This window comes from Prionailurus viverrinus, chromosome D1 (genome assembly GCF_022837055.1).
Source record: "Prionailurus viverrinus isolate Anna chromosome D1, UM_Priviv_1.0, whole genome shotgun sequence".
NCBI lineage: Eukaryota > Metazoa > Chordata > Mammalia > Carnivora > Felidae > Prionailurus > Prionailurus viverrinus.
The window spans coordinates 96090411-96117970 of NC_062570.1; the positions used below are offsets into that span (position 1 = coordinate 96090411).

Sequence of the window (27560 nt, forward strand, 5' to 3'; positions counted from 1 at the left end):
AGAGCTCCTCGCCAGGCACAATCCTTCAAAGGAGCCTGAGCTAATTTAATCATCATTGCCGCTTTTTGCACCGCCAAGCGTTAGAGGGCGCTAGAATCTCAGACTGTGATTGGCGCTCAATGAAGGCCGCTCCCGGCGCGCAGATCTTTACGTAAACGTTGGGGGCGGAGCCGCCCTGAGCGCGGTGACTGGCGGCGGCACTGGCGGCAGCTGGAGGCGTAATAGTGCGGGTCGCGGGCTTGGAGAAGTTAAGAGGCGGCGGTGGCGCCGGGGACGACGACGACAGTAGGAGCGGGCCCTGGGCTTGTCGCTCACCATGCCGACCGTAGAAGAGCTTTATCGCAACTATGGCATCCTAGCCGACGCTACGGAGCAAGTTGGCCAGGTAAGTCCCCGAGAGGCCTGCAGGGCCCGGCGCTCCGCGGCCTCTCGAAGGCGCTCCCCGGGCCGGGCGGGGGCTCCTGCTTCGCCCTCCCGCGGACTCCCAGCGGCGCCCGCTGTTTCGTCTCGGTGGGCCCCACTGGGAGTGTAGACGCCCGCTTCGCCGGGGAGAGCGCGGGTCCCGGTCCCAGGTTATTTCTCTGCCTCCCTTGACCAGCCTTTTCTCACCGTGGCGTTTCCTAACTCAGCCTCGCCAGCCCCCCGTTAATTGTCGTCCCGAGCCTTGCCCCGCATATTGCTTTAAGTCTTTCTTCTTTGCGGTGGACTTCAGCCCGTCAGAAGATTAAGATTGAGAGTTCTCGAGAGGTCAGAAATGTCTTTCTCGAAGCAAAACAAACAAACAAACAAAAAACTTGCTATTAATTTAGGAAGAGTGTTTAGCGGACAGAAGTTTGTGAAAACAGAAGAGGGGCCCTTTTACCCAGATTTTAACAAGGACTTACGATTTCGTTTATTCAGTACATTTTTGAGCGCCAGGTGCTGTGCCGGGCGCTGGAGGTACAAGACAGAAAGTTACTGGTGCTTTCCGGAATGTATCTTTAGTGAGGGGGACTACCGATAAATAAGAAAGAAAGGTCTGCCACCACCCCCACCCCCCACCCCCATTGAAAAGTGTAGTACAGAAAATATAACAGAATCGTGCAGTGGCAGTGGGGAGGGGCGGGGAAGAGTGCAGCTTTAAATAGAGTTGTCTGGCAAGAGCTCTCCGCAGTGTTTGCCTCAAGACACACAGTTTCCGCAGTGTTGAATTTTTATGCAGGCTTCTTTGTGAGTTTTCAAGTACTGGAGTACATTGAACTTAAGGAGTTGGGGGTTGTGTGTGTGTTTTCTTAGGAAAAGAACCAGGCTCTCCCAGAAGTAATCTTGGTCATTGTCGTTAGAAATTCTATGCGTATCTTTTCAGTACTTAGAACTTAATGTTATTCATCTGCTTACCCATCCCATGGAGTAAGAAGTGGAAGATCCTGTATATAGTCTACTAACGTTATCAAGGCTGTGGCAGCCCCTCCCAGCCCCTTTTTCTGGACATGTGTAATTCAGGTAAATCTTTTTAGAGCTAAACAACAATAAAGTTGTGCTGTCAGGACCTTAGTTAATCTTTATCTAGAATTGTAAATTTACCAGTTTGAAGTACTAGATCATTTTCCTTCGGTACATATTTCCATTTCAGTAGCAAATTTTGACATCATCAGTCAGTGAGAAATATACTAACAGTGCGTTGTAGACAAATATAGAGTGGGTGTTAGGTCAATACTGAGCGAGAAATTTTCTACTGGTTAAGACAAGATTGGGAAAACTATGATCAGTCATATTTTGATTTTGTTGTTCCTAGAAAGATGTAGTGAAGATACTCTCATTCATTGTGACGGAGTTGAGGGAGATTGTAGCAAATTGTTGTCCCAAAAACTGATTTTGTTGCAGATCAGCAGAGGAGATGGGGTAAAACCTACAACAGTGATTCTCAGTTTGTAGATGCTGCTCTCCCAAAGAGGTATATCAGGAATTTTTTAGGGAAACTTAGAAACTATATACACAGTCCGGTCCCGTTCCCCCAGGCTCATTCTTTGCTGGTAGCAAACAGTTGACTGCCATCTACTATGTTAGGGCAAACAGAAGCCAAACTGGAATTTATATATTCGCTATGAATGATTGAGAGTTGCTCACATTTTTCTCTTAATGCCATCTTTAATCTCTTAAATATATATACATATTTATTTATTTTGAGAGACAGCACATGGGGAGGTGGGGGCCAGGGGCAGAGAGATAGGATCCCAAGCAGGCTCTGTGCTCACAGCACAGGCTTGATCACCTGACATGTGGCTTGATCCCAGGAACAGTGAGGTCATGACCTGAACTGAAATCAAGAGTCAGACCCTTAACCAACTGAGCCACCCAGGCGCCCCTAATGTCATCTGTAGTCTTAAATACCAGGTAAGATTGAGAGTTCTCCCTCAAGAGGTCAAAAATGTCTTTCTCAAAGTGAAAATCTGCTTTTAATTTAGGAAGAGTGCTTAGGAGACAGAAGTTTGTGAAAAACAGAAGAGGGTTTGTTTTTTTTTTTCATGCAGACTTTAATGAAGGCCCACAGTCTCATTTATTCAGTACATTTTTTCAGTGCCTACCATGTACCAAAAACACCGTGCCAGGTGCTAAAATTTTAGGATTCCTTAGCACAGTGGGAGCTCAGTACCTTCATGACACTGTAGTGACAGCTGTCAGGCAGCTATTTGAGACGAAAAGCCCTGTGCATAATTAGGTGTAGGGATTTTCTCAGCCTCAAATAGTGAATTCTGGAAGGACTGAAACTCGACTGAACCATAATGGCTACTAAGTCTGCTCTACTGTATAATAACTTCAACCTTTAGAGAAAATTCCTAAAACTTCTCACCAAAAAAGATAGTGGGTTTCACGACCCTGCATGTGAATTTTAACTAAAAGCAAGAGGCAACTTAATGGAAGGAACACCACTGACAGTTCTTTAAGGAGAGAAAGTCTTTACATTCTTAGTGTAGCAAATCCTGACTTTCGTGTTAACTTAGGTTTACAGTCAAGGGTTAAGGTATCCTGGCAGGTACCTATGTGGACATTTCTGAGACCATATATGAGTTTTTAGTCTAGAACTTCCTTCTAACATTTATGTTCGTTTTCATCCTTTGCCAAAGAGCTGAGAACCATAGTTGCTCTTGCTGCTGCCGCTGAGGGGCGTACCCTCTTCTCTACTGTCAGAGAGTAATGCTCTCTGAATACATCTGGAAAAACACAGGTCCTCCGAGGTTTTCAGCTAATTTTCTCCAAACAGATTATTCTCTTGATGAACCTCCTTGGCACTGTGTATTCATTTATAGTACTTCATATTTGTATTTTATTTCATGTGAGGGCTTTTCTTATTCCCTTATTAAATTATAAAGTCTTGAGGTTAAGGGTTAAGTTGTCTTTATTTTTTTTTTCTCCTTGCACTGTACCTTCTACTTCAGTAGACATTTTTTCTTTAAAGTTGAAGAAATACATTAAAAGAGAGAACAGATCTAACTAATTGTATATAACTATATAATTATATTAATAAAGTTAATAATTATACAACTAATATATGTCCTACAATCACATATAAATGTAATTATTGTTATGTGTGTATATATACATGAAACAAAAACCTGTTTACAAGGATTATCTCTTGGGAATGAAGGTGAGAACTTTATACACTCACACATCATATATGTGAACCATGAGCATGTGTTTTCTAATAAGCAAACTTCAAGTGAGAAATTCTAAGTGATGTATTATTTAACACCTGAAAACATTTCCCTCCTTTTTTGTACCTGCTATTCAGCTTCCCTTCCCCCCACTCTGCCACTCCTTCAGGTCTCCTTGCTCTGCTGAGTGTTCCTCTACCTCCCTAACCCCCTTTCCACTGTGCTCTGGCCATAATAAAGTAAGGTGTTGTCCATTAGTATTTTACATTTGTTTCTAATTTTTCCGAATTTACTTAATTTTTAAATGTAGATATTTAGTTTTGTATTATGTAGTCAAAAACTTTTTTAAGTCAAAAAAAATACCAAATATCTGTGAAGGGACTGGGGCGATTAGGCTAAGCTAATAAGATCCATATAATGCCTGAACCCTGATTTCTCCTTTGTTCTCTTAAACGGGAGTACACTGGCTCTTCAGAGTGGAAAAGCATAAGCTTGATTGACTTCTGTTTCATGAAATACCACTCTTTTGGTGCCTTTTTTTCCTATGATTAAGCTAAAAAACACAGACCAAGTTCATACTCCTTCAAAAATCTGTAAAAAGTTGGGTGATGACAGATGGTGACTACACCTATTGTCATGAGCATTGAGTGATACGTAGAATTGTCAAATCACTGTGTTGTACATCTATATGTCAACTATACTTCAATAAGAAAGTGTTAATTTTGTGTTAACAGACTAGATTTATTCATTGAGGAAGAAGTAATAATATAGCTTTGCATATCCATTTTATTTTTATGTCATACTTGAGAAATATGTTTGTTGAAACTATAAACTTCTCTAAAATAATTCTTTCTTGCTTAGAAGCTGCATCCTGGTCCCAAACAAACATGGCTTTACCTGGCATGTAACTGATCACTTATATATATTGGTTGCGTTTTGACAATCACTATCACAGACTTTTTATTTTAGAAGGTATATGCTGAATGTGGGTCTAACTGTAGCCTTTTATTTTTACTTGAAAATATTGTAGTTTGCTTTTTTTAAATTATATATTAAAGGCAACCACAAATGGTTTTAGGAATGTATTCAAATATTTACAATTAAAACTTGTTAGTATCACAATTATCTAGCAGAACTATGCAGTTGTAGTGGAAGAGAAAAAATAAGCCGTGGAGTGTAGTACTTGGAATACTTTATTATGGTTACAGTCCACCTGTCACTAAATCACTGCGATCACTGAGAACATCACTTCTGTTGTGTTTCCTACTTTGAAAACCAGAAGTAATAACTACTTTAGGGAGATTCTGTAAAAAGTCTTGTCCCTATGCTACAGTTAAAAGACAAAGAGCTGGCAGTAGAACATTTTATTTTGTATTACATAAAGGGTAATGAGTTTGAAGTCTATTAGTAACGTTTATAGAAATTATTTGATATGGGGTGCCTGGGTGGCTCAGTCGGTTAAGCGACCGCCTTCAGTTCAGGTCGTGATCTCACAGTCCATGAGTTCGAGCCCCGCGTCGGGCTCTGTGCTGACCGCTCAGAGCCTGGAGCCTGCTTTGGATTCTGTGTTTCCCTCTCTCTCTGCCCCTGAGCCGAAGTCAGTTGCTTAACCAACTGAGCCACCAGGCGCCCCGGTAAATTTGATTTCTAATTTGAATTTGTAAAAATATTTTAACTTTCCAAAGAACTTTCTCTGTTTGGGATGCTGCATCTCCGTTAACATGCCTGTATGGAGCCTATATTTAGGACTCAAATTTTGCCTTTGATGGTCCTAAATCTGGCAAACTTTCTTTCTCTCTTGCTTTCTTGACTAAGATCTCAGAACTTAAAGAAGCTTCATATTAGGCACAGATCTTGACTTTGGAGCCTGTCAGAACTGTGTTCAAGTCTGGATCTGCTACTTGTCTAGCTATGAAGCTCTGGGCAAATTATTTCACTTTCTGAGCCTTGGTTTCCTCATCTGAAAAATAGGCATAGTGGTAACCCACAGTACCCCACTCATGGGTTTACTGTGAGGCATGCACACAAGGCATTTCTCAGTACCTGGTAGGCTTTCAGTAAATGTCGCTAATGATTCCTTTTTATTCTATTCCAGATGGTTTTTTTCCTTGACAAAAGGATGGTTTGAAGTAAGGTTTCTTCATTTAATTTCAGACAATGTAAGGAGTTTCCTCAAAAGGCTTTAGAAGTAAAGCTTTGTCTGAGTTAAAGGAAATTGGACTGTGATACCCTGTAAAAAGTAAGGATGTCAGAACTGTTTAAAACTTTGATTTTATGAAGTCTGTCTAGAAGACAGGCAAACCACAGGAATGTGAATGGTAGAGAAGTTAGCCATAATTTTTCAAACCTTTGCAATAAAAAGTATGTAATATACTTTTGAAGTAGTAACTCCTGAAGACTGATTTTGTTCCTGCATTTTATGAGGAAACGAACCTAATTCAGAGAAATTTTTCTTATTTAGGAGTTGGTGTTATGTTTAAGATACTAAAATTTGTCAATCACTTGATGGAATTTTATGTTTTTTAGAACTAATTTTTAGAATTTATGTTTTTTAGATAGGTGGCAATTAATGAACTTTTAAAGTTACCTAGTATTTTTTGTAGAATATATTAAAACCTGTACCTTTAAAAGATTTAATCATGACCATAGCCTTTTGACATGAGAACACTTTTAAAAGTCCTTGGGATTCTACTGTACCTTAATAACTTTGTATTTTGCTTTATTTATTTTAACGTAGTATTGTCCATAAAAAAGAGTTACTATAAAACTAAAGTTTATTGGATGTTTATTGGCTATTCTACTTTTGAAGACATGAGGTATCTAAAGCACTTCGAGCATTGCTGTGAACAGAGTAAACACTATGCCATATAAACATTAGGTGTCATTACTATAATGTTTACTGTTGTGCAGTAATTAGAAGTTTTACCCATATGTCCAAACAGAAGATGTATCTAGAGTCTCAGTGTTGATTACTCTCATTTGCCAGTTTGTTCACTGTCATTTAATAAAAGAACTGGTTTGAAGGCAAGTGTGTTAGGGGGATTGGGAACTTGTTGACTCTTCAATGATGAGTATCTGAGGGAGAGCGCTTCTGAAGCTTTTTGGTTTTTTGTTTTTAATAAGGAAACAAATGAGCTTTGAGTGTATTGTTGTAGTAAAAAGTTAAACATGTGACATTAGAATCTGTCTTAATCCAAAATTGACTATCTAGAATGAATTACTGTTTTCATATCATAAAAATATGAGACTAGGGGAAAAAAAACTTCCTACCCTTTCTGTTACTGCTTAATTTTCAAGATTGTATTCTCTCCCTATTCACCAAGGTGCTAATTGAAAACATAAGTATGATTATGTAAATGTAACACAATTCTTTGAGAATTCTACAATATTCATTATAGTTTTTAGCCATGATACAGTCACAAGATTGGGGTCAGTAATCACTAGAGTGAAGTTGATGCATCTACAGACTTACTTGCTTTTTCTATTTAAAATTCAAGTTGTCCGTCTCTCTTCCCCAACTGATGAATAATGCGTGGGGGGGGGGGGGCAGGGAAGAAGATGTTAGAAAAGGAGGTGTCCAATTTAAGCAGTAAAACTGCAAAAATAAGTCCAATTTTTTAGCCTGAGTAAAATTTTAGTAATATAAAGCAGACTTGAACAAGTTTGTTTAGCTTCCCATCTTTAAAAAATGTTCTGTTTTATTCTTTCTTTCAGCATAAAGATGCCTATCAAGTGATACTAGATGGTGTGAAAGGTGGTACAAAGGAAAAAAGATTAGCAGCTCAGTTTATTCCGAAATTCTTTAAGCATTTTCCAGAATTGGCTGATTCTGCTATCAATGCACAGTTGGACCTCTGTGAGGATGAAGACGTATCAGTAAGTGTATGATTGATGCTTTTCAGCGAGCTTTCAGATGTCTCACTTGCCGTTCTCAGACACTTTCTATGTGTAGCTAATGGAACCGACATAGCGGTGGTATCAGTGCCCAGGAAGTCCTGCAGTGTGTTTTGGTGTGATGCCATGCTGAGGCTTAAACCTACATGTGAGAAAATGTTTTCTCTCTTTTACCAACTTTCAACTGTGAAAAATGCGTAGAATCACGAAATATTTTGTTTTGCTTATCGTTATCCACTGTAAAAATGGGTTGTGGCTCACATTTTTTCATAGATTGTTATACATTGTGCACATGAAATTAGACTAATGTTAGTTTTTAATCAATTTATACTTGCTTAGATATTTAAAATATTAAGTATTAGATCGTATAGTTTCAACACCCCCATATCTGGTGCAAAGCAGAAAAATAATTGGTCTGTGTAATAATTACATATGATTACTAGAATAAGAAGAAATAGTTTTTCCTTGGAACGGAATTATATTAGCATATCTGGCTGCTGATACAGATTCCTAAGAACTTTCAACTATTACCTCCTGGCTTTTCAGATGCAGTTAGTGAATCGCCAACATTCCATGCACAATTTGCTACATATAACTCCTCCATTTTTTTTAAACTATGCCCCCCCCAAAAATACAAATAAAACTTAAAGTAATAAATAAGCCAAGACCACATATTTGGAATTAAGTACGTAGTATATATTCACAAATGTTGTGTTAAGTAGTCAATAGGGAAATTTTAAAGTAAATAGAGGTACTGGATATGACTTTGCCTCTCCAGGGTACTGCAGTATATGCCCAAAGGTAGTAAAAACGCAACAGTTAACATGTAATCAGTGTGTAAAGTGTTGTTTATGATCTCAGATCTGTCTGCTTCAGTCAGTTAATTGTACTTAGCATCCCTTTTCACCACATTTTGTTTTAGTGATTCTGTGAAGCTCGAATATTAAATTGGAGCAAATTATTTCTAAAACTGCGAGAAGCCTCATGTTTTATATTTTGGTGACTCATGCCCCTAATTATGGTTTCTCTCCAGTTTTAGTTTTCTTTAAAGATTGGGGTTGTTGTTTTTATTGATGATAGTATTTGGTTAATTTTTTTGTTTGAAATCATATTCAGATTCGACGGCAAGCAATTAAAGAGCTGCCTCAGTTTGCCACCGGAGAAAATCTTCCCAGAGTGGCAGATATACTAACCCAACTTCTGCAGACAGGTAAGAAATTTTATTATTACCCTCTTATCTAAATGTAACTTCCCTTTGAGAATGCAAATTGGTGCAGCCGCTCTGGAAAGCAGTGTGGAGGTTCCTCAGAAAATTAAAAATAGACCTACCCTATGACCCAGCAATAGCACTGCTAGGAATTTATCCAAGGGATACAGGAGCACTGATGCATAGGGCCACTTGTACCCCAATGTTCATAGCAGCACTGTCAACAATAGCCAAATTATGGAAAGAGCCTAAATGTCCATCAACTGATGAATGGATAAAGAAATTGTGGTTTATATACACAATGGAATATTACGTGGCAATGAGAAAAAATGAAATATGGCCTTTTGTAGCAACGTGGATGGAACTGGAGAGTGTGATGCTAAGTGAAATAAGCCATACAGAGAAAGACAGATACCATATGGTTTCACTCTTATGTGGATCCTGAGAAACTTAACAGGAACCCATGGGGGAGGGGAAGGAAAAAAAAAAAAAAAGAGGTTAGAATGGGAGAGAGCCAAAGCATAAGAGACTGTTAAAAACTGAGAACAAACTGAGGGTTGATGGGGGGTGGGAGGGAGGAGAGGGTGGGTGATGGGTATTGAGGAGGGCACCTTTTGGGATGAGCACTGGGTGATGTATGGAAACCAATTTGTCAATAAATTTCAGAAAAAAAAAAAAATAAATGTAACTTCCCTTTGAAATTTAGCTTTTTTGTTTTCCTTTTTGGCTGAAGGTACTACTTTTGATAGAAATTAAAATTCTTTTTATTCAGTAGTTTGAAGCTTATTGTGATTATCTAATTCCTGGTGTTGTTTTGTTTTTAATTCTGTTCATAAAGACATAGTGACTGGATTCTTTTGGGAATTTTGATGCATTGTGGTTTTTTGCCCCAGTGTCCTATAGCTTTTTAATTGTACTATCTTAATGTAAAAGCTTTCCTGGTGTGAGATCAGGTTTTTCTACCTTTATAGGGAAGATGTATTTTCTTGGTAGTTGAGAAGAATGCTTAGTTATATGCCTCCTCTCAATGTAATCTGTGAGAAACTACGTTGAATCTTAGGTTTGAAAATGCAGCAAATATTTTTCATTCCTTTTATACATTGTACTATTTTTTCTCCATCCAGATGATTCTGCGGAATTTAACTTAGTGAACAATGCCCTGTTAAGTATATTTAAGATGGATGCAAAAGGTAAGCCCACCACTTGTTCTGAATTGTGCTTGATGTGTTAAAAAAAAAAAAAAGTTGGGGAGCGTGGCATTCCTTATTAAGGATAAAATCAGATTCATCCAGAGATCTATTTCATAAAAGTTCTGAGTGTTCTTTAAAAAAGCTGCTTAGCACAAGATATTTGTGACGTGAAAAACCTAGCAGAAGTAATTGCAAAAACACATCAGACTTTTCCATTAGAAATCTGTTGGAGGGGCGCTTGGTGTCTTAGGCAGTTAAGTTGTCCGACTTCAACTCAGGTCTTGATCTCATGGTTTGTGGGTTCAAGCCTCATGTCGGGCTCTTCGTTGACAGTGCAGAGCCTGCTTGGGATTCTCTCTCTCTCTTTCTCCCTCTCTTTCTCTCTCAAAAATAAATTAATACATAAAATTTAAAAACTTGTTGAAAATTCCCTTTGCCACATTAAAGAAATTCTCCAAAATGCCTGGGTTTATTATTAATGATTAAAAAGTCACTTTTTTTTTTTTAATGTTTATTTTTGAGAGAGAGAGAGAGAGAGTGTACACACAAGTCGAGTAGGGCCAGAGAAAGAGGGAGACACAGGATCTGAAGCAGGCTTCAGGCTCTGAACTGTCAGCACAGAGCCTGACACCAGGCTCGAACCCACGAACCATGAGTATATGACCTGAGCCAAAGTCGGATGCTCAACCAACTGAGCCACTCAAGAGCCCCCAGAAAAGAAAGTCATTCTTAAACGGATTCTGAGTCCATGAACAAAGCATCTGATTACTGTTACGGTTGGGGCTATAGAAATTTCAAACTAATTTAGCCAGAAACAGTCATATTCAGGATGCTTATTAACTCACTGGAAAATAAATACTGTTAAATGAGTTAAACAGAGAAACTTCATTACAATATAGAATTGATTTGCTACACACAACTATTTTGTTTTGCAGGAACTTTAGGTGGCTTATTTAGCCAAATACTTCAGGGAGAGGACATTGTTAGAGAACGAGCAATCAAATTCCTTTCTACAAAACTTAAGACTTTACCAGATGAGGTTTTAACAAAGGAAGTAGAGGAACTTATACTAACTGAATCCAAAAAGGTAAGCTTCAGTCATCATTTAACAGGACTCCTGTAAAGCAAAAGAATATACTTCAAATTGTAGTATTCATTAATGTCTGTAGCTTTTGTATAAAATGATACATCCCATTAGAACCACTAAAGAATGTCAAGCTTTTCTTATATTGTATTTTGCACTTTGGTCACCAGTAATGATGAATTGGCATATTGATTTAAAGGGATGTGATCACATTTAAATCTTTCATGAGGTATCCTCAAAATTTATGCATTCTTCAGGACTCTGTACAAGTAATTTCTTTCAGGAAATTTTACCTGATTTTTACCCCCTCCCCAATTTTAGGATATTCTCCTCTAGTGTTCTGGATCATTTCAAAATGAAAGTGAAACACATTGAAGTGCCTGTTTTCTCATCTTACCCCATGACACTGTAAGCTCAGGAGACCATGTTTATTTGTGCTCCCAGCGTCTAGCATAGTTAGAGATGCTAAGATTCACAAGATGTGTCACAGCTAACTTTGCACTCATAAAGTGCCAAAGTTTGGAGATCATTATTTTTATATATATGTTGAGGAAAATTCAAATTTTTCTCTAACACCACCACTCCCTTGCTTACTGATGAGATTTCTTGAGTGAGAGCGAAAGGAGCAGCTCTCCAGCTGGGAATATCAGTATCTGTTCCAGCTAGTAATCTGGTGGAGTATGTAAGGATTGCTTGTTTCTTCAGTCAGTGAACATAAAGACTTAGACCCACTCATATGGAGCACTCGAGACTTGCATGGTCTCAGATTTTGTATACAGTTGCCATATTAATGTGAGCGAGCTGCTTTTATTTATTTATTTTTAAAGATTTTATTTTTTTAAGTAATCTCTACAGCCAGAATGGGGCTCAAACTTACAACCCCAAGATCAAGAGTCGCATGCTCTACTGGCTGAGCCAGCCAGGTGCGCCAGGCTGCTTTTAAATTCAGGAAACTGAATCTGATTTGACAGCTGACTATAGAATTTTCAGGGTTTTTTTCCCTCTTACCACCCCACCCCCTGCCCTGGTGAAGAGCCTTTTTAGATATTCTTTTCTTAGCTATTCTCCTATGAAATATTAATGCCACAGATATATTATATCTATTTATGCACTGTTTGTATATCTGTGCTTCATACATAAAGAAGAAAAATTTTCCGAGAACCACATTTTGCCCCTCTGGAGACAGTGTTGTGCCCTGTTGAGAATGCATGATGTATTCTAAAGCTAAATTTGACTGAAGCTAGAAGCTGTCCTCTCATCAGTATTTCAGAAATATTAGCAATCCAACTTTAGTAACTGAAATAAATTTGCTACAGTTTCAGTATTGATCTTTCTTTCCCATTCAAGTGATAACAATACTGTTATTCTGAATTGTCTCTTTGCAGGTCTTAGAAGATGTTACTGGTGAAGAATTTGTCCTGTTTATGAAGATACTATCTGGCTTAAAAAGCTTACAGACAGTGAGTGGAAGGCAGCAACTCGTAGAGTTGGTGGCTGAACAGGCTGACCTGGAACAAACCTTCAATCCCTCCGATCCTGACTGTGTGGACAGGCTCTTACAGTGCACTCGGCAGGCAGTACCCCTCTTCTCTGTGAGCTCTTTGTTTTACATAGTTGGTATTTTGATTACTCTATTAGCGTATATTTGTATGGATTCTCACTTGAGGGTTCTCCTCAAACCTTTGCATATAAGTAGTAACAGTGGAGTGAATATTTACTGGGTGGGGTTGATGAGAGCCCCGAACAGCCAGAAATTTCTTTAAAGTCTTGCTTAGAGACTTTTTAAAGGTCGAGAGCATTTTGCATCATAGTTTATGGTTTGGCTGAGTTTCTAAACCATTTGGTTTAGTAATTTAGCTTTTTTTTTTTTTTCTTAAATTTTGTAACAGATTGTTGTTATAGGTAAATATCTCTTTATCTCTGGCTTTGTGCTTCTCTGCGCATGAGTCTTCTAGGATGTGCATAGAGTAGTTTGAAAAACACAATTTAAAGGACTCTTCCTTTTTTGCAAAATGTACAGTCTGAAATTCAACAGTAAAATATCCCCTAAAATTTGATCTGAGCATTAAGGAAGAGTTTGAAAGTCTGCAGATGTCCCAGTGCTCCAGATGACTTGGTAACGAGGTGTGTATTGTCACAAAGTTATTCCTGGAGTGTTCTGGGGTATGCGCTATGTTGTAACTACACTGCTTGATGCTGTGGTGCTCAGCATTTGTTGAATGACATTCTGTTATTACATTTGAAGGAATATTCCCCCCTTTCTTTGACAACTCCATGTTCTTTGTATTTTTGCAGAAAAATGTGCATTCCACAAGGTTTGTGACTTATTTCTGTGAGCAGGTTCTCCCTAACCTCAGTTCCTTGACTACCCCAGTGGAGGGCCTGGATATACAGTTGGAGGTAGGAGAAAATGTCTGCTGTTAGTACTGAAAAGACATTCTCATATTCTAACATAAATATAAACCACTAACTTCGAGATCTGATTTCTAAGAGAGTAAAGTTGTGATGGCTAGCTAGTAATCTATACCAGGATTAATCACTTAGGAATGCTTTATGGATTTAATGAAAGTTGGCTGCATTGGGAAAGCATTGCCTATAATGTTCATGATACTCTCTATCTTTGTAGCCTTAATACTTTTAAATAAGGTATTTAATTCATGATTGCTCCTCTCTGTATCTATAATCGATAGAGCCAGATTTAAACAGACTAACACAAAATATCTTTTATCCCTTCTCCAATATAATTGACAGCTCTCTCCTTTGTATCTCAACTGTAATGTACATTCATATTTTTTTCCCCATAACACATATAACATTTACATTTATTTATCTCTCCACATTTAACTGATGCATCTCTATATCCCCAGAATCTGTTGTGGAGTCTGATTCTGAAAGGTACTTGATAGTTGTTGAATTAAGCTGAAATAATGGAAATGTATATGCCATTCTCCTCTTAGGTTTTTAGGCTAGAGAACAGTCCTACTGTGTACTGACACTATCATTTGCTTCAGATGTCCTGGGTTTGGCTTATTAGACTGAGATGGAGTACAAGAGAGGTGGACCCCAAGAATAGTGGCAACTACCAGTGCTTTGAGTTAGTGTCCAGAGACTAAATTTCATAGCAAACAGAGCCCACTCTAAATATTCATAAGTAATTCTTTGCTGTTAAGAGTTCTTCCTAGGTGTTTCTTCATAGTACAATATTAAGCTGTAACAGAAAGCAGCCTTAAAAGTTATCTAGAATCATTCTTACTTTACAGCCCTTGCCCATTCAAAAAAAATAATACTCATAGCAGTGAATTGTGTGTTTTAGGTATTGAAACTATTGGCAGAGATGAGTTCATTTTGTGGTGACATGGAAAAACTAGAAACAAATTTAAGGAAACTGTTTGACAAGTTATTGGTAAGAACTTTTTTCTTTCTTTATGGTGTAGTCCGTATATAGTGTGGTGTAATTTCTAGAGAATCAGCTTTTGAAATTCAGATTAGGTAGAATAATTCTAGCAAGTGTTTTTTGGTTGCTCAGGCCACATGTAATCTACTTTTAAAAGAAAATCTTTGACATCTCTTCTGTTGCTGATATTTTGCATAAAAGATAATACAGGATTTATATAGTAGGTCTTTCTGTTATTCCTTTATCAAAATTTTTTCACATTTGCTCCAGGTCACCATCCAGGTTGCTGCCCAAGGCCAAGTAGCTTTAGCAGCCAGGAAGTAAGGTCATTTAAGTCATAATTGTGGAGAAAATAGGCCACCTGATAAAATCATTATCAGCATCACCAAGTGATTTTCTTGTTGGATGTGAGCAATTGTGTAACTGACACAGTGAGTGATAAACATCAGACCTGTAGTATGAATGGACTCATCCCACATCCCGTGCTCTCTCTTCCAGACCTGTAACACCTGCTGGGGTGTTATAGCACTCATATTGAATGTCTTTGGCAGTACTTGGAATGTGAGAGTCAAACAGTGTGGGATAATGTTCAGAAAAGATTTTTGGAATTAGCATAGTAAAGTGATTAAAAACATCAATTTTGTGAGGTGCCTGGGTGGCTCGGTTGAGTGTCCAACTCGATTTCAGCTCAGGTCATGATCTCACGATTCCTAAGTTCGAGCCCTGCATCAGGCTCTGTGCTGACATTGTGGAGCCTGCTTGGGATTCTTCCTCTCTCTTTGCCCCTCCCCTGTCTGTGCTCTCTCTGTCTCAAAATAAATAAATAACTTTTAAAAAATATATCAATTTTCAGTGGCAAACTTAGATTGAATCCTGACTCTTCAGCTGACTATTTCATCATAGAAAAATTATCTAAGCTCTCAGAATTTCAATTCCTTCATTAGCATAAGTGCCTAATAAATGTTAGCTACTTCATTGTCAGCAGTAACAGCAGCAGCTATGACAGGTTAACATGGAGAGTTGACAGGCTGGATCATTGATCTAATAGGTAAAAGGGATATATTACCTAAATTTCTGATGTTGGCAGTTTTTAACACTTCATGCCTTAAAAGGGTGCAGCTATGACAGGTTAACATGGAGAGTTGACAAGCTGGATCATTGATCTAAACAGTAAAAGGGACATCTTAACCTAAATTTTTGATCTTGGCAGTTTTTAATGCTTCATGCCTAAAAGCATGCCCTTCATTTACCTCATTATATGTTAATAATTAGAGCATTTCCAGTAGATTGCAAACATCTTTGTATTTCCATCTCTTAGGAATACATGCCTCTCCCTCCAGAAGAAGCAGAAAACGGGGAGAATGCTGGTAATGAAGAACCCAAGCTACAGTTCAGTTATGTGGAGTGTTTGTTGTACAGCTTCCACCAGTTGGGCCGAAAACTTCCAGATTTCTTAACAGCCAAATTGAATGCAGAAAAGCTCAAAGATTTCAAAATTAGGTGATGTATGATTGAAGTGGTCCAATCCCTGGCAAAAATGATAGCTATCTTGACACTCCCTTGGTTTTGTTTTTGTTTTACAAGAGTTCTCTCTCCACCCTGCTTTACCCCAGTAGAACAAAATGGAAGATCCACAAAACAGGAATGTATACAAACCGGTGGCATAACATATCCACGTAGGAGGAAAGAACTTTTTCTAAAACGGACTCTAGGTCTCCTTACTTGCTTTATGATCCCCAGCAGATTCCCAGTCTCTAACTGCCCACATTTTCCTCAGCAGTTACATTAAATGATAAAGCACCTGCCTTGTGGAGTTGTGGGAATATTAGACAGTGAATGGAAACCTTGGCACATGCGGGTACCCCATAACCTGGAGCTGCTATTGTTGATGTCTTAGAGTGTTCTGGAGGAGCACCACCGGAGAAATCATAAGTGATTATCATGAAGACACTTTGTATTGAATCATTTTATTAACAGCTTCACATCTTAAAATTTGAAATGCTTGTCCACTGTATCATCTGTTACTGTCCTCTACTCTTGGGTAAGGCAGAGGTTTAGTACTTGGTGAAGCATTTGAGAAGCAGCAGCATGTTAAGAAATTACTCCAAAAATTAAATAATGCCAAGTTGTTAAGTGGAGTTCCTAGAAGTCAGCAGGTGGGGCTACGTACTGCCTCTCTCCACGTATTTGGGAACAAACTTGAAAAGGGAGTTACTTAGGACCCTTTGAGATTTACATGAGTTTGTAATAAATTCTCAGATCTGCAGTTTTGTTATACTTTTAACTGGACCTTGAGGTGTAAACAGGTCAAACACTGTCCCTTGTTGGCAGATAAAAACATAGAGATTAAGTGATTTGTCTAAGGTCACTTGACCTTCAGTTGGCCAGTGAAAGAGTAGAACCCAGGCCACCTGATCCTAATCCATGCTCCTGAATGGTTCACTGACCATGCCTTGCAGGTAACATAAAGAGCACAGTGCTACAAATCTTACTCTTGCCAGGTTGAGTGTGGATTTATTACCATTTTTGATAAAGGAGGACTGCTTTTATTTCACTTATTTATGTATCTCTTGGGATCATGTATTGATAACTTAAAAATTAGCTATAGTGTAAGATTCTATGAGTTTAAAAACAAAGTTGAAATTGTGATTTGCTAATTAACCAGTACTTCTTTATTTAGGCTGCAGTACTTTGCCCGGGGTCTGCAGGTTTATATCAGACAACTTCGCTTGGCTCTGCAGGGTAAAACAGGCGAAGCCTTAAAAACAGAAGAGGTAAGAAGAGTGGATCACATCTTATAAGGAAATTTTTTTATAATAGCCAGAGTGTATTACAAATTCAGGCTCAGGGGCACCTGGGTGGCCTAGTCGGTTGAGCATCTGACTCTATTTTGGCTCCGGTCATGATCCCAGGGTCGTGAGATTGAGCCTCGCGTTAGGCTCTGCCTAAGATCCTGTCTCTCTCCCCTCTGCCCTGCATGCGCGCGCGCGCGCGCGCGCGCGCGCGCGCGCACACACACACACAGGCACACACGCTCTCTAAAAAAAAAATTCAGACTCAATTCATATGTTGAAATGTAACAGGTAATACAAGTCTATGTTGAAGATCCCATGTTAGAAGATTGTCTGCAGATTCAGTTATTTACTAAGTTATATTTTCATATTTTTATCCTTGTTGAAATGTTTTGTTGAACGTTTCCAAGTTTGTGAACAGTGCTACCAAACTTAGATACATACCAGTCTTTTGCTAGGGTCTCATTAGCACATTTTGTTCAAATATTTGATTGACATTTGTGATATTTAAAATTTTACCTTTTTGATAACCAAATATCAATTAACATTGAAAAAAAGATTAAATTGCCAGTTCTACCCCAGACTGTATGTGTATGTGGCGGGGATTTTTGGATTTCTCTGATTTCACCTATTTTGATAAATCTTCACCCCAATCCTAATGAAATATTTTAAGTTTTCATTATGTCTTCATCTAACTTAAACTGATGATTTTTAAAACAACTCCTATGCACATATGACCTGTCCCTCACTCATTTTTTTCGGATAAATGGTAGAAAACACTTCAATGTTCTAACCTATAAAGGGAATATAAAGATTATTTGCTTTCTTTGCCATCTCTGCGCTGGTTTAGATTAAAAAAAAAAAGGAATGAGAAGAAATGATTCTGAAAGAGAATTGCTCTAGTTCTATATGGGAATGGAATATGCATCATGAAAGTTATTGGCACTTTAATTTTGTTTTCCTTTTGCAGAACAAGATTAAAGTTGTTGCATTGAAAATAACCAATAATATCAATGTTTTAATCAAGGTAAGTCTTCCTTTCTTACCCAGTCCTCCACTAGAAAGCTAGTGCAAGAGGTTTTATCCATGTGTCTTTAGATCTATTATGGTACTGTTAAAGGGAAATGCCATTGTATTCTAGATATTTGGCCTTTTATTTATTTATTTTTTTTTCAACATTTTTTATTTTTGGGGGGACAGAGAGAGACAGAGCATGAACGGGGGAGGGGCAGAGAGAGAGGGAGACACAGAATCGGAAACAGGCTCCAGGCTCTGAGCCATCAGCCCAGAGCCTGATGCGGGGCTCGAACTCACGGACCGCGAGATCGTGACCTGGCTGAAGTCGGACGCTTAACCGACTGCGCCACCCAGGCGCCCCGATATCTGGCCTTTTAAAACTTTACGCTTTTTACAATACCAAGTGACATTTCTATAACTATTATGAAGTCATACATCGTTTTATTTAAAAGCTACTGCGGAAAATACTGCAGAGGGAGACGTGCACATTTTCTCTGGCCCAAAGCATTAGAGCAAATACATTTAGATTTAGAAACTTCACTGACTTAAGTTCTGGTGGTCTTAATATTGTGTCCTTTCACATGGCCAGTAAAATTCTGCTTTGCTTATTCTAAGCATGGACAAGTCTGTGTGGCACCTGAGATGTTTCCCTATGGTTCTTTTCTGTTAACTTATCTATGTAATAAATTGAGAGCTGTCTGTACTGTAGACTAAGGTGTACCTTACCATTAAGCCATAAATACCCTTCAGTCCTATTTACCCTCCCCAAGCATCCATAAACCTAAACAAAAGACAACCTGAGAAAAAAAAAGAATCACAGCAAAGTAACCATCATTTGTTCCTACAAGTTAACTTTCTTGTTAGCCAGCTGGGAAAAAGAAATATTCGTTAACAGAGCACAAACCTGACAGTAACAAATTAAGACTAGTGGTATACCTTAACACCAATCTGGTAAAGGTCTCATGGAATAAATACTTTTTTATCAGAGGAGAGGGAAACTTTTCAGAGAAAGCAACAGGGAGACATTGAAGGATGAGTATCATGGTGTCAACACTCTCATCTCCTAAGGAAATTTTTATAACAGCCACCACTTATTTCGAACCTTAAATACAAATAATAATTTCAAATAGTGAATTCATATGTTAAATGTGAGGCTTTTGAGAAATAATTTATATACATCTCTGTGTAAGTTTAAGGTATACAGTATGGTTGGTAGACCTGTATGGTGAAATGATGACCACGGATAGATTCAGCCAACATCCATTTTCTCTTATGGATTACAGCAAAATCCCTTTCTTATGCTAAATCAGTCCAGCTAGAAGTCTCAGGCATTTTTGATTCAAAGGACTTTACATTGACTAATTCCTTACATTTACCTGGCATGGTGGATTTAAGGTTTATATAGTAAGATGTGGTCTTTTGTAGTATATTTAACTATGGAAGTAAGTCAGTTTACTTTTACCATATTTTACCTACATATAAAATAGGTAGGTAAAAAATAAATTAAAAAATGATTTTGACACGTAAAAATCAGAGTAAAGCTGATAAGAAATGTTAGGTAAAATACTAAGAATAAATATATTTAGAAATGTATCCAAGTTACATGAGGGTATCATGAGGTTAGATTATTTCAGTTCTGGATTGCTTTAACATTTAAATTCAGCAAACATTTGCATTATTACATATTGATAATTTCGTATTTAAATCTTGGGGGTTTTTCCTTCATTGGTAATTTGGAGATATTTAAGAAGAAAAACATGATTAGCCAGGCCTTTAGTTTTGTTCTAATTTTGAACTGTTTAAAAGTCTGCAAAAGCAAATGCAGGCTGTACCATTTTTTTCCGTGAAAGCACCTTGGTGACTGCCTCTGTGCAAAAGAAGTGCTTATTTATTTACTTTGTTTATTAGAGTTGATACATTTTATTCTAGAACTCAAAATAATCATTTAGAAAAGACTTAGCTACAGTTTCTGAAGTGATGTACACAAAATAACATTAATGAAGTGTAATAGATGGAATTTTAAAAAATTGTTTACTTTTTCTGTTGCAGCTTTTTTTAGGTGAGCAAGAAGGATAGATTAAAGTTTCCTCTCCTCAGTTGTGTCTTTAAGATGTCTCCACGTTACTTACCCTCACCACCAAATATGTTACAAATCTTGTCTCATTTTGTCTTTTCAGGATCTCTTCCACATTCCTCCTTCTTATAAAAGCACAGTAACATTATCCTGGAAACCTGTACAGAAGGTGGAAATTGGGTAAGATATATTTAAAAGAGATTTGAGTGTTCTAATATTTATGATTTATAAATATGAAAATCTCTGACTTTGGATATTATATTTATTGTACAAAATGGTACCTTATTAAACAATCTTAGTAAGATGTTAAAATATGACAATTAGAAGCATGACTTAAAATATAAAGTCTGATTGCAGTATAAACTGGTGGAATACATTGTTGGAATGTTCAGGCTTCTCTGTACTCCTGTGGCATAACGAGACTTCTGACAAGTTTTATAAACTGAGTCCCTTGCCTCTATAGTTCTTGAAGCTACATATTCCAGATTATTTTAAAGCCTTGTAAATGCCTTTTGCCATTGTTGCATAATTAAGGCACGGTTAATTTGATGACATCAGAACATTATATCCCTTTTTCTGATGTGACTATCATCTTTAGGATGTCTTTTGACCAATATGCTAAATTACATGTGTATTAATGGTCTCTGGTAATAGAATTTTTTTTATTGCCCTTCTTACTGTTACAGGCAGAAGAGAGCCAATGAAGATACAACTTCTGGTTCACCACCGAAGAAATCTCCAGCAGGACCAAAAAGGGATGCCAGGCAGATTTATAATCCTCCTAGTGGGAAATATAGCAGCAATTTGAGCAACTTTAATTATGGTGAGCGTTTCCGTTTGGGTACAAGTAATATGAGAAGTTAGGCAGAAATTGTGTTGTACTTGGTTTTACTTATTAATTGTATGTAGTAATACATATAATGGCTCTTTCCAGTGACTTTTCTGAGTTAGCTTGGGGAACTAGAGCTACTGGGGAAACGAGCTACCCCATTCCTTTATAACTCTCTCTTGTAGACTTACTGAATTAAGCATACAACACTAAGAACTTGGAAAAGAAAAATATTCCTCTTGTATTCAGAGGAGGGAACCAAAAAAAAGGAAGTTGACATGAACCATCCGTTCCTCGTTTTCCCTATTGTAACTTCAGGGCAAGACATTCTGTGCATTCTCCCTCAAGGGTAGATACAGCTTCTAGCAGATATGATGATATTAATGATCCTTCTTGGACCTTATGTGCCTACTGCTTGTCCTTCCCATCTTCTTAACTACTATGGAAGAAGTCCTAGTAGTGGAGTCAGATGTTAATGTATCACCGGCAAGGAAGATGTGTCCCATTGCGGTCTCTCCCCACTGCCCAGGGTGCAGTCTCCCTGTTAACTTTAGCCACTGGTGCCAGGAGAGCTTCCCTCTAGTCCGTTCTCTCCCAATGCTGTGGAAGAAGAGCAGTTTGTTCCATATTGACTTGTATCCTCATAGATCCTTTCAAAGAAGAATGGATGAAAACATCACTGAGTCACCTCCTTAATCTTGTTTAAGAAGACAAATCTTAGTAATACTGGCAACCAAATGTAGTTAAGATTGGTCTTATTTACCAGTCAGAATTAATTCTGCAGTAATTATCTTTTTTAAAAAGTACATTCTGAAACATGTAACTCTATAATTGTTTCCAAGGTGAGATAATTCTGACACTAAAGTCTTCCCACAGTAGCTAAATTCCTTTAATACCTGAGCAAACAGCTTACGGAAAGGTGATTTTTTTTAGACTGTGAAATGAACCCTTCTATTTGTCAGACTCCGGCAAATTTAGCGTAGGAAAGATCACTGAACTCTTACTATGTAAATGTGCATCTCTTAGCCTCTTCTCTTACTTGAAAAATAGGGATAACAGAGCTCTTAAAAACTTCAAATAAGAGGGGGAAAATACCCTCAAGAATATTTGTGCAGACATTTTGTAAACGGAAAGGATTCTGTTACTTCATTGCAACAAAGATCGTCTTCTATTGTTTGTATGATTTGTGGTGTCTTTCAGAATTATTCTTAAAATCCACTGTTAACTCAGATACTATCTTCATTTGACTTAAAGTAATCAAGAGCTACGGCAATACATAGAGAATTGTATTCCTTTTCACTTGGGCAAGTGAGTTACTCTTGAGTTGCTTTGAGGATTCTGCCCTGTGAAACTCACTGCCTGTTTGATGGGGAGAATCAGATGACATAATGCATGTGGAAAAGAGATGTGAAAAATGCAAAGCCTTAGATTATGATTTTTTTTTTTCACTATCAGTGTGAAAAATATCTCTGAGTCACTTACAACCTCAGTTGTACCATAGTCCTCAGAGTAATATGGGCAAAACAAGCATTCCTGTTAATTGTGTTTTGTGTCTGCTATTACAGCCCCTGAATGTTCCTAAAGGGGTCAACCTTGTCGTTGGGGGCTGGTCATAAACAGAACCACAAAGAAACTAAACTCTCATCTTTTTTTGGAAAGTAGTAGCCAAAGTTCTGCTAGCATTTTAGATTTCAAGAGTTGAATGTTAACAGGTTATAGGTATTCTCATAGTAGCAATTTCAAGAGTTTTCCTGGCTTTCTTTCACCCATTCCATTGAAAACAGTTCTTGATACTACAGATGAGATTTGGTGGGCCTATCTACCTCAAGTTTTTTCCCACCTTTTTTATGTCCTTCCCTTAGGGAACTGAAAAAAGAAGCATGTTGTATTTTTTTTTTTTTCTGGGATGTCACTGTTGCCTCAGAATTGGAGGGGAGAACATGTTTTATTTTCTTAATGCCTTTTGATACATAGTTTGTTAACCACCATAATTCCACTTTCCTGTGTCAGCCACACTCTTGTTTTATTTTTCGAAAGGCTGGTTAGATGGCTTTTTTTTTTTTTTTTAAGCCATGTATGCTGAGGGGTTAGAAAATTGACTCCTTTTGGTTATTAGAGAACCAAGTAGTATTAATACTTATTACCTTATTACATTGAAAGAAATAGGCTGTGATAGGCCTGAACTTGCTCATCATAGAAGAGGAACCAGAATTGCAATTGTTCTTTGAGTCCAGGCAGGAATATGTAGCCATTTTTTTCCTTATCCAAGTTTATCTCTTTACTAACCAAGGTCTCTTATTTGCTTTATAAACATTAACTCAATTCAACTTCTTGGTGCATTTTTTAATCAAATTATTTATAAACACCTGCCCATGTTTGGTTTTCCCTCCTGCACATATTTGCTCCGTAACCTAGAAGTACTAAGCATGATATATTTTGTGACTTGTGTCCTGCATATTTTACATTTTTAGAATGTAAAAATAACTTTTAAATCATAATTGTAGCTGGGAGCAGTGGTTTTTTTAAGTTAGTAATGTAAGCTTGAAACCACTTAAGAAATCATGCAAATGCAGAATGGTGCCTCAGGATAAAGCTCTTCAAAAAAAAAAAAATTTTTTTTTTTTGGAGACTCTGAACTGTGTAGAAATGGCTACATCCATTGCAGGTCAAAAAGAAATAGTATAGACAAGATAACCACGTCAAACAATATCTTCATACAATGTATGTAATATCCTCATTAGATACGGCTGAATAATAGAGGGCAAGTAACCTAGTTCTGCACATTAAAATTGATTGAAAAACAGTTGAAAGGGTGAGTTTTAGTAGTCAGTTTACACGGAATAATGATACCTATGAAGATAATTTCTTAAGTGTGTTGTTAAATTAACTGAGAAATGAAGGTTTTATAATGAGCACGATAGGGGGAAAATGTGCCTACATCTGCATAGATGAGGCCAAGTCTTAGAAATGCTGGAGTTACAGCATACATAAGGGTTGCTATACAACCTGATGCACTCGTTGCATTTCTGGGAGAGTCTTACCCCCAGACCACCTCTGATTTTCTCAGTATGTTCAGGAAATAACCAACATGGTGGTTTCATTTAAATGGCTTTCAAACTGATCAGCTCAGAAAAATGTGTTGGGGCAGGAAAGATGACTTTGAAACAGATTCCATGCTATTACACATGTAAATGTTGGCTAAGCTGGGGAATGATCCAGTTAGTTTTCTAACTCAGAGAGTTGCTGGAGGAAAAAAAAGACATCAAAATCAAAACATTACCCAAATAAGGTATCTATATTTCTAGCCTTAATAGCAAAAAAAAAAAAAAAAAAAAAAAAAAGATTGCAGTATAGACTTAATAGGAATTTTTCAAGCATCCATCCAACATTATGGATCCAAAATGGCAACACCTGGTGGTCTTCATTGCTCCTAACAAGACTGCTGCAGTGAGGAAGTTTGAAGGTTCAGTGAAGAGATTTGATTTCTGGAATTAGAAGTTTGAGACTCATGACTCATTTATGTATAATCTAAAGTCCAACCTTGCTGATAACTTCAATCAGTTTTCTTCACTAGAGGATTCCTTTAAGGAATATTTCTCTGGAACTATAAAAGAGACTAACCAATGAATCAAAGACTCATTCTACTATATGACACAGTGACTTGATTTTTTAGCAAAAGATAAGCTTAATTTACATTAATAATCTGAATACTGTATACAGATCACCTTTTGGGCAGCTCATGTTAGCTGATAAAGTAGTGAGAAAAGCTGTTGGCATTTATATCAGCATTTTTGTGAGTCCAGGTGCTTGAAATACCGCAACCAAAACAAATTGCCTGTTCACTGCATTTCAAAGGTACATTTTTCAGTCTAGGTTAATTTGTCAAAATTGATCATTGATAATTTAAGCTATTTTGTTTGCACTCATGGCACTAGCTTTTGAAGGCCAGTGGCATTTTTGTTAATTCCATATTAAGTATAGAATTTTTAATAGTTTAATTATCTTCAGTAGTGATAGGCACACCAATAACTAAGAAATGTAGTTACAACGTTATCACTTTGAAATATCTAGTTTTTGGGTACATTTAACTGAGTACCTACTTTGGATAGATTTGGCACCTTGCCATCGTGCATTAGTATGTATGTTGCTCTGGCTTATGTACACATTGAATTTGTAGACGAGCAGAATGCCAGCGCTGCTTTTATAGACTCTGCTGCTACACGCAGAGCTACGAGCTACATTTCTTCTGCATTTGCTGTACCATGAAGTCCTGAGCAAGACCTAAACCCTTGTTCGCTTTTTCGTAGAGCAGAGAGGAGCCTTCAGGGGAAGTAGAGGTGGCCGAGGTTGGGGAGCACGAGGAAATCGTAGTCGGGGAAGACTCTACTGAATAAGACATCACATTCTTCAGCATTGTCATGAGCTTAATATACCTAAATTCTACTACTCATTGGATTGCCGGGGATGTCCCTTTAAAAGGACTGCTGCCTTCAGCTAAAAACTTAATGTTCTTTATACCTTTGTATGTATGATCTACTTTTGTAACAGACCATGGTTGTGTCCAAGGTAAAAACCACAGTGATATTTTTGGATGCTTTGTTCACAATCTTGACTTGTTTTTGCAATATCATTATTACTCAAAATTCATATTGTGAATCTTTTACTTTTAACATCTTGGTAATTTGTTACTGAAAGCTATTCGAGTCTAAAATGTAATGAAATTCAGTCCATTTCTGGTAACTGGTAAAGATGATCAGTTGAAAGTTTACGGATTTCCTCTACCCTCTGTCTTTTTTTTTTCTTTTGCCCAATATATGGAGAAGAATAATGGTCAATCTTAACATTTTATTTTCATTGTTTTTTAAATAAAGCTGCTAGGCATTTCCTACCTAGTGTTACAAAAGCAAAATACTTAACAGCTTTCTTAAAATGTAAAAATGACATTACATTTTTAGGAGGAAGTAAGTTACTTTGCACTGCTTACTTAACTCTTCTCCATATGTTGCGATACTAACTTTTGACTATGGGATCTTACTATTTGAATAGAAATGTGTATGTATAATATACATACATACATAAGCATATATGTGTGTGTGTGTGTATATATATATATATACACACGTGCTGTGAAACTTGACTACGCAACATAAATCATTTTTTAAAATTCCTGGAACGGGTAGTCTTTGACACGGTGATGATCCTTTTAAGAATGAATCCATTATTAACTTGTTACCTAGGTTTTCCTCCCAGTAGTGAGGGATTTTGAGTCAGTTGCACTTACATGATTATTGTTATTTAAAACTAAAAATAAACAAAGGCTGCATTTTCAAAGATAAATTTGGAGATCCCTGCTGGAGAAATACAGCCAAAATATTGAATCAGATGTACATATAGGTTTCTACAGGATGAGATAGAATAATTTAGAATTGGGGGATTTAATAACCAGGGCAACCCAGGAAAAGTGACTTGAAAACATGGTGTACCAATAAGTAAGGGATGCTCTCTCGGTTTGCTTTTGCCACTTTCAAGATTTTAACTTCTCAGGTTATTAATCAAAATTATTGTATAAGTTAGCTAATAGAATCTTTAGGTTAAAACAACAGACGGGGGGTTTGTGGAGTGTTTAATGTCATGGGCATTTTTAGTAGCATAGGCCCTTTGCTCTGCATTTGAATGTTTCATATATTTTTGTTCCACAGTTAATCTTCCCTCCCCCAAGTTTGCTATTCAGATTCAATTCCTGAATGACATTTTCTAGTAGTTTGACATATTTTTTGAGGAATAGTTTGTGATTCCAGTGCAGGTGTCTTCATTATTGTTACCTCTACATTGGGGAAAAAGCAAAGCCCCTTTGTTAGAATTACTGCACGTGTTTATGGGAAAAATATTTTTTTTAAAGACTAGAATGATACAAGTGAGCAAAAGAAGTTGGTCAGCTTGACTATGGAGTGGTGGCAATAATCTCTAAAACATTCCAAAAGACTCTGAGCTGAACCTAAGCTCCCTTGGAATCTGAACAGACATAGGAACAAGGAATTGCATTTGAAAACTGTGACCAGATAGTCTGGACCTCAGAGGCATCAGCCAGTGGCCTAAAGCCATTTCAAGTACAGAAACTATTGGGACTACAGCTATATAAATTTGAACATTAAGTGTAACTTTTCCTCTTTTTCTTTTTTAAAGCATATTTGTAAACTCAAAGCTCAGCAGAAATAACTTTACTTTCTCAAGTTTGACACCGAGTTGATTATGTTCCTTCCTTTGCCACCTCATTGTTCCCTTACCTTTCCTAAGGCAATAGTGCACAACTTAGGTTATTTTTGCTTCAGAAATTGAATGAAAAACTTCATGCCATGAATTTTTTTCTTTTGCAAGACACCTGTTATCACCCTGTTCAAATGTAAATGTTCCCTTATGCTTTTGAAATAAATTTCCTTTTGTAATTTT

General features: G+C 37.3%; 1 protein-coding gene across 2 annotated transcripts; it reads left to right on the plus strand.

Annotated features, from left to right (window-relative positions):
* Positions 1 to 165: 165 nt before the first annotated feature.
* API5 (apoptosis inhibitor 5) lies at positions 166 to 27560 on the plus strand. Of its 2 annotated transcripts, none has more exons than XM_047878987.1 (14): positions 166 to 385; positions 7347 to 7508; positions 8643 to 8736; positions 9858 to 9923; positions 10859 to 11010; positions 12393 to 12599; positions 13303 to 13407; positions 14321 to 14410; positions 15720 to 15901; positions 17082 to 17175; positions 18164 to 18220; positions 20388 to 20464; positions 20971 to 21107; positions 25421 to 27560. In XM_047878987.1, the coding sequence occupies exons 1-14, from the start codon at positions 317 to 319 to the stop codon at positions 25501 to 25503; spliced, it is 1575 nt and encodes a 524-aa protein (XP_047734943.1). In that variant the 5' UTR covers positions 166 to 316; the 3' UTR covers positions 25504 to 27560. The 2 variants fall into 2 exon arrangements, with proteins under 2 accessions (XP_047734943.1, XP_047734944.1); XM_047878988.1 differs by having other exon boundaries at positions 25426 to 27560.